The sequence below is a fragment of the Bombina bombina genome, chromosome 12 (genome assembly GCF_027579735.1).
Source record: "Bombina bombina isolate aBomBom1 chromosome 12, aBomBom1.pri, whole genome shotgun sequence".
Taxonomy (NCBI): domain Eukaryota; kingdom Metazoa; phylum Chordata; class Amphibia; order Anura; family Bombinatoridae; genus Bombina; species Bombina bombina.
In genome coordinates, this window is record NC_069510.1 from 13,500,084 (window position 1) to 13,512,841 (window position 12,758).

The window sequence follows — 12,758 nt, forward strand, 5'->3', positions numbered from 1 at the left end:
AGTATCTGTGCACATTATTTTTTATAGTAGTGTCTATTACATGCTGCTATATGACAATTGGTGGATACTGTCCCTTTAAGTGGATGAAAACATGAAAAAGCATAGTTATGCAATAGTCATATTTAATAAAGTGTTAGACTGTATATTTACTCTAAATATTTTACAATCCAATGTTCTGCAGATAGAGTATAATAAATATAACATATACTTCTATGTGAAGAACATTGGAATGCGAAATACTCACATTTTCATTTGGGTTTAGTGCATGTGAGAATATGTGATCAGGTTTGCGTGCGAGCAGGGCATTCCCCCCAACTTTCATTCCTCCATTGATTTCTATGAGGGAATATGTGAATGCGCACAATATTATATATATTTATCATTAGGTGGTATACGATGAGGTTCCCTCCTGTAAGCTATGCATTCTTGCAATTCTACTTTTGGTACTCTGAAATTGTATGGTCCCAAAAAGGGCCAGCATATAGCAGCTTTAGAGCAGGGCAAGTCTTTTGATAGGCAGCTACATGTGTATGCTCTTTCTGATTGGCTCATCGGCTGTTTCTTGTTTTGGAGCTGTGATGTGTTGTAGCTCCTGAGTGGGGCTTATCATTTGACCCTTTTCTGGGAGATAAACGCACAACTTACACAGATATGAATGGTAAAATATTACAGAACATTTTATTATTTCACCAGAAACAAAACTACTGGCAACAGCTTATTAGCACCATAAAAAGCAAATTCCCAGTGCATACAAAGCGCGATTACTCACCTGTCTGCATCTGTACTTGCTCCAGGGACGCGTGCCACTCACACACTTGTGCTTTGGTGCATGAAGGGGGTACAAAGTTACTGTAAAAAAGGGCAAATTATCATTGTGTTATAACTGTATTGTGTTTTGTTACTGTTATTATTGTTTTATCATCCTATATAATAAAAGGCCAAGTGTGTTTGTCCGAAGGTGTCATGCGCAGTAGAGACTGCGCGCGAGCACACCTGGCCTTAGAGTCCCTACCTGAAAAGCCGGTGCGGGCTAAAGTAGGCGTGGCCGAACGCGACGGGGGGCATGGACGGGCGCGGTCGCACGCGCGAGAGGGATAGAGGGAGAGAGATAGAAAGAGAAGGGGAGAGAGATAGAAAGAGAAGTGGAGAAAGATAGAGAGGGGGAGAGAACAAAATAGATGGGAAGGAGCAAGAGAGGGGGGTGATAGAGCAAAATAGAGGGGAAAGAGCAAAAGAGATGGGAATGAACAAAATAGAGGGAAGAGATAGAGAGCAAAAGAGAGGGATGGAGAGAGAGAGAGCGCAAAAGAGAGGGGGGGAGATACAGCGCAAAAGAGAGGGGGAGAGAGAGAGCGCAAAAGAGAGGGGGAAGAGAGAGAGCATAAAAGAGAGGGGAGAGAGACAGCGCAAAAGAGAAGGGGAGAGAGAGAGCGCAAAAGAGAGGGGGGAGATAGAGCTTAAAAGAGAGGGGGAGAGAGAGAGCGTAAAAGAGAGGGGGAGAGAGAGTGCGTAAAAGAGAGGGGGAGAGAGAGAGAGAGAGCAAAAGAGAGGTGGGAGAGAGAGCGCAAAAGAGAGGGGGGAGATACAGCGCAAAAGAGAGGGGGAGAGAGAGAGCGCATAAGAGAGGGGGAGAGAGAGAGCCCAAAAGAGAGGGGGAGAGAGCACAAAAGAGAGGGGGGAGAGAGCGTAAAAGAGAGGGGGAGAGAGAGAGCGCGCATAAGAGGGGGGGGAGAGAGTGCAAAAGAGGGGGGGGGGAGAGAGAGTGCAAAAGAGGGGGGAAGAGAGAGGGGGTCCCAAAAAGGGTTAAGCATATAGCTAAATTTCCTTTCAGAAACCACAGCATATAGCAGCTTTAGAGCAGGGCACGTCTTTTGATAGGCAGCTACATGTGTATGCTCTTTCTGATTGGCTCATCGGCTGTTTCTTGTTTTGGAGCTGTCATGTGTTGTAGCTCCTGAGTGGGACTTTGGCTTTTCATTTGACCCTTTTCTGGGAGATAAACGCACAACTTACAATATTGTTATTATTGTTTTATCATTGTGCTATAATTGTATTGTGTTTTGTTACTGTTATTGTTTTATCATTGTGCTATAATTGTATTGTGTTTTGTTACTGTTATTGTTTTATCATTGTGCTATAATTGTATTGTGTTTTGTTACTGTTATTGTTTTATCATTGTGCTATAATTGTATTGTGTTTTGTTACTGTTATTGTTTTATCATTGTGCTATAATTGTATTGTGTTTTGTTACTGTTATTGTTTTATCATTGTGCTATAATTGTATTGTGTTTTGTTACTGTTATTGTTTTATCATTGTGCTATAATTGTACGTTCTCTGAGTTCACCAAAGACTCAGTAAATACTATAGCAACGTTATCTGAGCTCATTAAAGACTATAACAATATTCTCTTAGTTCAGTAAAGACTGTAACAATGTCCCCAGCGATCTTTAAAAATGATAAAAATGTTTTTAGACTTCAATAACATTAACTGCCTAACCAGCTGGTTAACAAAAAACCCTGTCTCCTGAGGGTAATGTTGTTTATGTGTAACATGACGCACCCACCGCTTGCAGTATATTGCTGGTAATACTCTACCTGACAGCATGAAGATAATGAATCCTCTTGTCCTTCAATGTCTGATGCTCACCCATCAACTGCTCCACCTGAGCTTTCACGTAACCCGGGATCTGACTCAGCTCATTGTGTGCAAAACCCCTGGCAAACAAAGACAAAACCTTGTGTTGCACATCAGCTGGTGGTAGGAAGTGCAGGAGTATTAGCAACAAGAGGCGGGGAGAGAGATGGCTTAGTTTATGCAAAGGGTCTATATTATTTTTATTTACTTTCTGACTATTATAGTCAAGGTATTTCCTAGATGTATTCAGATGTATCGGTGTCTATAACATTCAGGTACGTACATAAATATAAAGCAGTATAGCCCAATAACTGGCTCAGACAGATGCACAGGAGAATGATGCTAGTGTAAGGTAGATATTCTGGCACACATGTGATCCCCATAGTACCGGACCAGTGTTATGCTAGAAGTTCTAAAGTCAGTACCGGAGCTCCTGCAGCAGTTTCTCTTTTTGATAGCGTTTCCATTGCATGTTCAGGTCCTGCCACCTCAGGCGCAGAGCCCCCTCTCGCTTCAGGTCGGCCTCCATCAGGTTAACAGACAGCCTGGCAATAGCGCGGTGGTTGGCTAATAAGGCCTGATTTATCATCTAATGACACAGAAGATTACTCAGCGTAAAACTAACACAAGCTGTGCACAAACTGTCAACAGAATGCTCATAATATACTGTCTACAAACATTTACACCATTTATACTGTGCGGTAAACTACATTCTAGCACTATTCTCTTTAGTATGACTGGGATACATATGAATTATATTGTGTGCCTAAATCACATCTTCCCCATGTGACATTTGTATTATATAAATGATGAAAACGTTATAGTCTAGAAATCTCACATATCATCTGGTTGCACAAGCCTACCCTACACTGCAGCTGTGCTCGGTTTCTCCACTAACGAATCGCGCAAGTGTAGTTGCACTGAGAAATGGAGGAGAGATGTGTGTGTGTGTTCTTACAGACTTTGTCACTCACATTTCATTAAAAAAAAGTCTCTGACATCACAGCAGTGCCCGGTACAGTGTGTGGCTGGGGAATATTTAGGTTACATCATTAACACAAGCTATTATCCCACTGCTGGGGGGGAGTTGCACAATCTTATCCCGTTGCTCAGTTATATTAATACACTATTTACCTCTGTGATTACTCTGTATCTAACCCCCTGCAGACTGCTCCTTATCTCAGTTATATTAATACACTATTTACCTCTGTGATTACTTTGTATCTAAGCCTCTTCTGACAGCCCCCTGATCACATGACTGTGACTGTTTATTATCTATTGACTAGCATTTAGTATTGTCTTGTGCTAGCTCTTAAATAACTCCCTGTGCATTAACACAGTGTTATCTATATGACCCACATGAACTTATCAAAGACTATATCACCAATCTGATGTTTCTTGTCTCATGGTTGTGTCTCACTAATACAATGCTGACAAGTTGTCTCTTTTTATTTTTTCATTTCAAGAATTATTTGTTTGCGTATCTTTTTTTGGACTGTTTTTATAGAGGAGGGTTTATCCATTTTAATGAATTTGCTCAGTAAGGATTTAAAGGCCTTTTTGTGACGCCAATATTTATCCATTACAATGGAACTCATCCATGTGTGGAGCGATGAACACTTACGTGATAAATACTGTTAACTTCATTATATTGGTGAGTGACTTGACTCTATAATAAGGGATAGGTACAAAAAGGTTTTCTAATTTCACGATTTTGGAGCTACAATGTTTTGTCAAGTTATCTCTGCTAATTATCAGTGCCACAAGCCAGTGATGTCACCCTGTGGGACACTGTCCATAATCAGTAAGAATAGTTGCACTGCTCCATTAAATCTCAGCTTTTATTGGCACATGTTAAAAAGTTCACAAAAACGGCAGGGATTTGTCTTACATGTTTTGTCAAGAAAAAGCCTTAATCATAGACATAACCACATCACGTATATAGACTTGGAGCAGCCAACTCCAGACTTGTAAGTCAGCTGACAGGCCAGGAAAGTCAGGATCCCCAAGTTCAAACATAGGTGGCTTTATGAACAAACGGTGCAGAATAGGAATATAGAATATTTTGTGGGGGTTTTTTTTCTGAAGGACAAAATACTGGAAAACTTTTGTTTGGATGTTTCTGTACATGAAATAAAACTTTCCATAAATAAATGTCTACATTAAAACAAACTATCTATAACCTACATCAAAACTAGCACTAAACGCCTCACCATAGCTTCTGAGTGGACCATTCTGTGCACATCGGACTGCATGAGATAGCTAATCTCTGTCAGGAGAGCTGTGTAGCTTTTCAGTATTTCAGTGATCTGCAAACAAAGCAATGCTGTTTTATTAGCTCCTAACCTCAGATACTGCAAGATTTATACACCTGAATATGCAGAAACAACCAGGCGTTGACAGTTTTTAAATCCAGCGGCTAATTATAAAGTGTACAATTGTGTAATTATTGACTTTTTCACTGCATGAATTGCTTAGCTAAACAGTAGAAAATAAAAAAGGAAAAGAGCGCTTATGCAGCAGACACTATTTATACAAGAATATCTATATATATCTCCAAACAAATAGTATGCATATATATATATATCTCAGAAAAAAGCTCTCCTATTGCGAATAGTAGCTAAAATGATGACATATAGGTATATAATCAAGGATTTATTTAAATGTAAACGGTGTTCATATCATCAGCATAGCAATACAATCACATATAGGGACGTCTCCCTTGAATCAGCTAGCTATTTGTAAAAATCAATCTATCCAAAAGTATTGGACATAACAACACAAATAAAACAGAATGCTAAAAAACGTTTTTAAACGTATAAAACATTAAAAGTCATAAAGACCAGTATTTTAAAACCACCTTTTATGCTTTTGCACTAGCGAAGTGAGTAAGCTAGTGAGTAGCTGACACTCCCTGCACCTACCTCTCACACACTATTACTTAGCTAAACAGTCGAGGCTCCTCTGTCTATCTCCTATAAGCTAGTGAGGAGCTGACACTCCCTGCACCTACCTCTCACACACTATTACTTAGCTAAACAGTCGAGGCTCCTCTGTCTATCTCCTATAAGCTAGTGAGGAGCTGACACTCCCTGCACCTACCTCTCACACACTATTACTTAGCTAAACAGTCGAGGCTCCTCTGTCTATCTCCTATAAGCTAGTGAGGAGCTGACACTCCCTGCACCTACCTCTCACACACTATTACTTAGCTAAACAGTCGAGGCTCCTCTGTCTATCTCCTATAAGCTAGTGAGGAGCTGACACTCCCTGCACCTACCTCTCACACACTATTACTTAGCTAAACAGTCGAGGCTCCTCTGTCTATCTCCTATAAGCTAGTGAGGAGCTGACACTCCCTGCACCTACCTCTCACACACTATTACTTAGCTAAACAGTCGAGGCTCCTCTGTCTATCTCCTATATTCTAGTGAGGAGCTGACACTCCCTGCACCTACCTCTCACACACTATTACTTAGCTAAACAGTCGAGGCTCCTCTGTCTATCTCCTATAAGCTAGTGAGGAGCTGACACTCCCTGCACCTACCTCTCACACACTATTACTTAGCTAAACAGTCGAGGCTCCTCTGTCTATCTCCTATATTCTAGTGAGGAGCTGACACTCCCTGCACCTACCTCTCACACACTATTACTTAGCTAAACAGTCGAGGCTCCTCTGTCTATCTCCTATAAGCTAGTGAGGAGCTGACACTCCCTGCACCTACCTCTCACACACTATTACTTAGCTAAACAGTCGAGGCTCCTCTGTCTATCTCCTATAAGCTAGTGAGGAGCTGACACTCCCTGCACCTACCTCTCACACACTATTACTTAGCTAAACAGTCGAGGCTCCTCTGTCTATCTCCTATAAGCTAGTGAGGAGCTGACACTCCCTGCACCTACCTCTCACACACTATTACTTAGCTAAACAGTCGAGGCTCCTCTGTCTATCGCCTATAAGCTAGTGAGGAGCTGACACTCCCTGCACCTACCTCTCACACACTATTACTTAGCTAAACAGTCGAGGCTCCTCTGTCTATCTCCTATATTCTAGTGAGGAGCTGACACTCCCTGCACCTACCTTTCACACACTATTACTTAGCTAAACAGTCGAGGCTCCTCTGTCTATCTCCTATAAGCTAGTGAGGAGCTGACACTCCCTGCACCTACCTTTCACACACTATTACTTAGCTAAACAGTCGAGGCTCCTCTGTCTATCGCCTATAAGCTAGTGAGGAGCTGACACTCCCTGCACCTACCTTTCACACACTATTACTTAGCTAAACAGTCGAGGCTCCTCTGTCTATCTCCTATAAGCTAGTGAGGAGCTGACACTCCCTGCACCTACCTTTCACACACTATTACTTAGCTAAACAGTCGAGGCTCCTCTGTCTATCGCCTATAAGCTAGTGAGGAGCTGACACTCCCTGCACCTACCTTTCACACACTATTACTTAGCTAAACAGTCGAGGCTCCTCTGTCTATCTCCTATATTCTAGTGAGGAGCTGACTCCCTGCACCTACCTTTCACACACTATTACTTAGCTAAACAGTCGAGGGTCCTCTGTCTATCTCCTATAAGCTAGTGAGGAGCTGACACTCCCTGCACCTACCTTTCACACACTATTACTTAGCTAAACAGTCGAGGCTCCTCTGTCTATCTCCTATAAGCTAGTGAGGAGCTGACACTCCCTGCACCTACCTCTCACACACTATTACTTAGCTAAACAGTCGAGGCTCCTCTGTCTATCTCCTATAAGCTAGTGAGGAGCTGACACTCCCTGCACCTACCTCTCACACACTATTACTTAGCTAAACAGTCGAGGCTCCTCTGTCTATCTCCTATAAGCTAGTGAGGAGCTGACACTCCCTGCACCTACCTCTCACACACTATTACTTAGCTAAAGAGTCGAGGCTCCTCTGTCTATCTCCTATAAGCTAGTGAGGAGCTGACACTCCCTGCACCTACCTCTCACACACTATTACTTAGCTAAACAGTCGAGGCTCCTCTGTCTATCTCCTATAAGCTAGTGAGGAGCTGACACTCCCTGCACCTACCTCTCACACACTATTACTTAGCTAAACAGTCGAGGCTCCTCTGTCTATCGCCTATAAGCTAGTGAGGAGCTGACACTCCCTGCACCTACCTTTCACACACTATTACTTAGCTAAACAGTCGAGGCTCCTCTGTCTATCTCCTATAAGCTAGTGAGGAGCTGACACTCCCTGCACCTACCTTTCACACACTATTACTTAGCTAAACAGTCGAGGCTCCTCTGTCTATCTCCTATATTCTAGTGAGTAGCTGACACTCCCTGCACCTACCTTTCACACACTATTACTTAGCTAAACAGTCGAGGCTCCTCTGTCTATCTCCTATAAGCTAGTGAGGAGCTGACACTCCCTGCACCTACCTCTCACACACTATTACTTAGCTAAACAGTTGAGGCTCCTCTGTCTATCTCCTATAAGCTAGTGAGGAGCTGACACTCCCTGCACCTACCTCTCACACACTATTACTTAGCTAAACAGTCGAGGCTCCTCTGTCTATCGCCTATAAGCTAGTGAGGAGCTGACACTCCCTGCACCTACCTTTCACACACTATTACTTAGCTAAACAGTCGAGGCTCCTCTGTCTATCTCCTATAAGCTAGTGAGGAGCTGACACTCCCTGCACCTACCTCTCACACACTATTACTTAGCTAAACAGTCGAGGCTCCTCTGTCTATCTCCTATATTCTAGTGAGGAGCTGACACTCCCTGCACCTACCTCTCACACACTATTACTTAGCTAAACAGTCGAGGCTCCTCTGTCTATCTCCTATAAGCTAGTGAGGAGCTGACACTCCCTGCACCTACCTTTCACACACTATTACTTAGCTAAACAGTCGAGGGTCCTCTGTCTAGCTCCTATAAGCTAGTGAGTAGCTGACACTCCCTGCACCTACCTCTCACACACTATTACTTAGCTAAACAGTCGAGGCTCCTCTGTCTATCTCCTATAAGCTAGTGAGGAGCTGACACTCCCTGCACCTACCTCTCACACACTATTACTTAGCTAAACAGTCGAGGCTCCTCTGTCTATCGCCTATAAGCTAGTGAGGAGCTGACACTCCCTGCACCTACCTCTCACACACTATTACTTAGCTAAAGAGTCGAGGCTCCTCTGTCTATCTCCTATAAGCTAGTGAGGAGCTGACACTCCCTGCACCTACCTCTCACACACTATTACTTAGCTAAACAGTCGAGGCTCCTCTGTCTATCTCCTATAAGCTAGTGAGGAGCTGACACTCCCTGCACCTACCTTTCACACACTATTACTTAGCTAAACAGTCGAGGATGGGCTAAGTTACAATTAGAAGAACAAGGTTGGATCAGGTCCAGCAGACCTTTGATAAATATCCCTCTTTTTCACAGCTGTACTGTGCACTCCAGGTTAGCACGCACAATACAGAGCAGAAATAGTATAACGGTATCTAGTCTCAGCTGTCAATAGTAGTGAGTAGTACCTACTGTAGCAGGTAAATGTCCCTTTAAGTGGCGCTCCTCTCCCACTATTTTATATTCTGTGAAAACAATAGTGCTTTGTCAGTAACCTAGGTGTGCAAAGTGCTGAAAATTGCCTAAAGCAGCTGTTGGATTTGCAGCATTTGGATTTGCAGGATTTGTATTTTTGGCCTTACCAGGGAGCGTGAGACAAAGCACAATGATTATAAACAGCTAGAGGTGATTAATGTCTTGTGAAGGGGTTTTTCTTTGTTGCATGTAAAAGAGAACACTATCGCCTAGATTTAGAGTTCTGTGGTAGCCGTCAAAACCAGCGTTAGGGGGTCCTAACGCTGGTTTTTACCGCCCGCTGGTATTTGGAGTCAGTCATTAAAGGGTCTAACGCTCACTTTGCAGCCGCAACTTTTCCATACCGCAGATCCCCCTACGCCATTTGCGTATCCTATCTTTTCAATGGGATCTTTCTAACGCCGGTATTTAGAGTCTTGGCTGAAGTGAGCGTTAGAAATCTAACGACAAAACTCCAGCCGCAGAAAAAAGCCAGGAATTAAGAGCTTTCTGGGCTAACGCCGGTTCATAAAGCTCTTAACTACTGTGCTCTAAAGTACACTAACACCCATAAACTACCTATGTACCCCTAAACCGAGGTCCCCCCACATCGCCACCACTCGATTAAATTTTTTTAACCCCTAATCTGCCGAACGCACATCGCCTCCACCTACGTTATACTTATGTACCCCTAATCTGCTGCCCCTAACACCGCCGACCCCTATATTATATTTATTAACCCCTAATCTGCCCCCCACAACGTCGCCGCCAGCTACCTACAATAATTAACCCCTAATCTGCCAACCGGACCTCCCCGCTACTATAATAAATGTATAAACCCCTAATCCGCCTCACTCCCGCCTCAATAACCCTATAATAAATATTATTAACCCCTAATCTAATCTGCCCTCCCTAACATCGCCGACAGTTAACTTCAAGTATTAACCCCTAATCTGCCGACCGGACCTCACCGCTACTCTAATAAATATATTAACCCCTAAAGCTAAGTCTAACCTTAACACTAACACCCCTCTAAGTTAAATATAATTTAAATCTAACGAAATAAATTAACTCTTATTAAATAAATTATTCCTATTTAAAGCTAAATACTTACCTGTAAAATAAACCCTAATATAGCTACAATATAAATTATAATTATATTGTAGCTATTTTAGGATTAATATTTATTTTACAGGAAACTTTGTATTTATTTTAACCAGGTACAATAGCTATTAAATAGTTATTTACTATTTAATAGCTACCTAGTTAAAATAATTCCAAAATTACCTGTAAAATAAATCCTAACCTAAGTTACAATTAAACCTAACACTACACTATCAATAAATTAATTACATAAACTACCTACAATTATCTACAATTAAACCTAACACTACACTATCAATAAATTAATTAAATACAATTAAATAAACTAACTAAAGTACAAAAAATAAAAAAAGCTAAGTTACAAAAAATTAAAAAAATAAGTTACAAACATTTTAAAAATATTACAACAATTTTAAGCTAATTACACTTAATCTAAGCCCCCTAATAAAATAACAAAGCCCCCCAAAATAAAAAAATGCCCTACCCTATTCTAAATTAAAAAAGTTCAAAGCTCTTTTACCTTACCAGCCCTTAAAAGGGCCTTTTGTGGGGCATGCCCCAAAGAAAACTGCTCTTTTGCCTGTAAAAGAAAAATACAACCCCCCCAACATTAAAACCCACCACCCACATACCCCTAATCTAACCCAAACCCCCCTTAAATAAACCTAACACTACCCCCCTGAAGATCATCCTACCTTGAGTTGTCTTCACTCAGCCGAGCCACCGATGGAACCGAAGAAGAGATCCGGAGCGGCAGAAGTGATCCTTCAAGGGGTGCTGAAGAAATCTTCCATCCGATGAAGTGATCCTCCAGGCGGCGCTGAAGAAGTCTTCTATCCCGGCGATGTCATCTTCCAAGCTGCGCTGAAGAAGTCTTCCATCCGGGCGATGTCATCTTCCAAGCGGGGTCTTCAATCTTCTTCAGGATCCATCTTCATTCCGCCGACGCGGAACATCCTTCTTCCCCGACGGACTACCGACGAATGAAGGCTCCTTTAAGGGACGTCATCCAAGATGGTGTCCCTTGAATTCCAATTGGCTGATAGGATTCTATCAGCCAATCGGAATTAAGGTAGGAAAATTCTGATTGGCTGATGGAATCAGCCAATCAGATTCAAGTTCAATCCGATTGGCTGATCCAATCAGCCAATCAGATTGAGCTCGCATTCTATTGGCTGATCGGAACAGCCAATAGAATGCGAGCTCAATCTGATTGGCTGATTGGATCAGCCAATCGGATTGAACTTGAATCTGATTGGCTGATTCCATCAGCCAATCAGAATTTTCCTACCTTAATTCCGATTGGCTGATAGAATCCTATCAGCCAATCGGAATTCGAGGGACGCCATCTTGGATGACGTCCCTTAAAGGAGCCTTCATTCGTCGGTAGTCCGTCGGGGAAGAAGGATGTTCCGCGTTGGCGGAATGAAGATTGATCCTGAAGAAGAAGATTGAAGACCCCGCTTGGAAGATGACATCGCCGGGATGGAAGACTTCTTCAGCGCCGCTTGGAAGATGACACTGCCGGGATGGAAGACTTCTGCCGCTCCGGATCTCTTCTTCGGTTCCATCGGTGGCTCGGCTGAGTGAAGACAACTCAAGGTAGGATGATCTTCAGGGGGGTAGTGTTAGGTTTATTTAAGGGGGTTTGGGTTAGATTAGGGGTATGTGGGTGGTGGGTTTTAATGTTGGGGGGGTTGTATTTTTTTTTTACAGGCAAAAAAGCAGTTTTCTTTGGGGCATGCCCCACAAAAGGCCCTTTTAAGGGCTGGTAAGGTAAAAGAGCTTTGAACTTTTTTAATTTAGAATAGGGTAGGGCATTTTTTTATTTTGGGGGGCTTTGTTATTTTATTAGGGGGCTTAGATTAGGTGTAATTAGCTTAAAATTGTTGTAATATTTTAAAAATGTTTGTAACTTTTTTCTTTTTTTTTTTGTAACTTAGCTTTTTTATTTTTTGTACTTTAGTTAGTTTATTTAATTGTATTTATTTGTAGGTATTGTATTTAATTAATTTATTGATAGTGTAATGTTAGGTTTAATTGTAGATAATTGTAGGTAGTTTATGTAATTAATTTATTGATAGTGTAGTGATAGGTTTAATTGTAACTTAGGTTAGGATTTATTTTACAGGTAATTTTGGAATTATTTTAACTATTTTAGCTATTAAATAGTTCTTAACTATTTAATAGCTATTGTACCTGGTTAAAATAAATACAAAGTTTCCTGTAAAATAAATATTAATCCTAAAATAGCTACAATATAATTATAATTTATATTGTAGCTATATTAGGGTTTATTTTACAGGTAAGTATTTAGCTTTAAATAGGAATAATTTATTTAATAAGAGTTAATTTATTTTGTTAGATTTAAATTATATTTAACTTAGAGGGGTGTTAGTGTTAAGGTTAGACTTAGCTTTAGGGGTTAATAAATTTATTAGAGTAGCGGTGAGGTCCGGTCGG

The 12,758-nt window shown here is 41.5% G+C and overlaps 1 protein-coding gene and 1 long non-coding RNA gene across 2 annotated transcripts in view; one reads left to right on the forward strand and one right to left on the reverse strand.

Annotated features, from left to right (window-relative positions):
- Positions 1 to 12,758, forward strand: part of LOC128642758 (uncharacterized) — a 341,511-nt gene that overhangs the window by 323,294 nt on the left and 5,459 nt on the right. The window lies entirely within an intron of this gene.
- CCDC180 (coiled-coil domain containing 180) overlaps positions 1 to 12,758 on the reverse strand; it is a 289,632-nt gene that overhangs the window by 236,230 nt on the left and 40,644 nt on the right. The window contains exons 9-12 of the mRNA XM_053695554.1: positions 4,850 to 4,945; positions 3,062 to 3,225; positions 2,597 to 2,716; positions 770 to 849 (exon numbers count right to left, since the gene is read on the reverse strand). Of these exons, the coding sequence (XP_053551529.1) occupies positions 770 to 849; positions 2,597 to 2,716; positions 3,062 to 3,225; positions 4,850 to 4,945 (460 nt within the window). The remainder of the gene's footprint in view (positions 1 to 769; positions 850 to 2,596; positions 2,717 to 3,061; positions 3,226 to 4,849; positions 4,946 to 12,758) is intronic.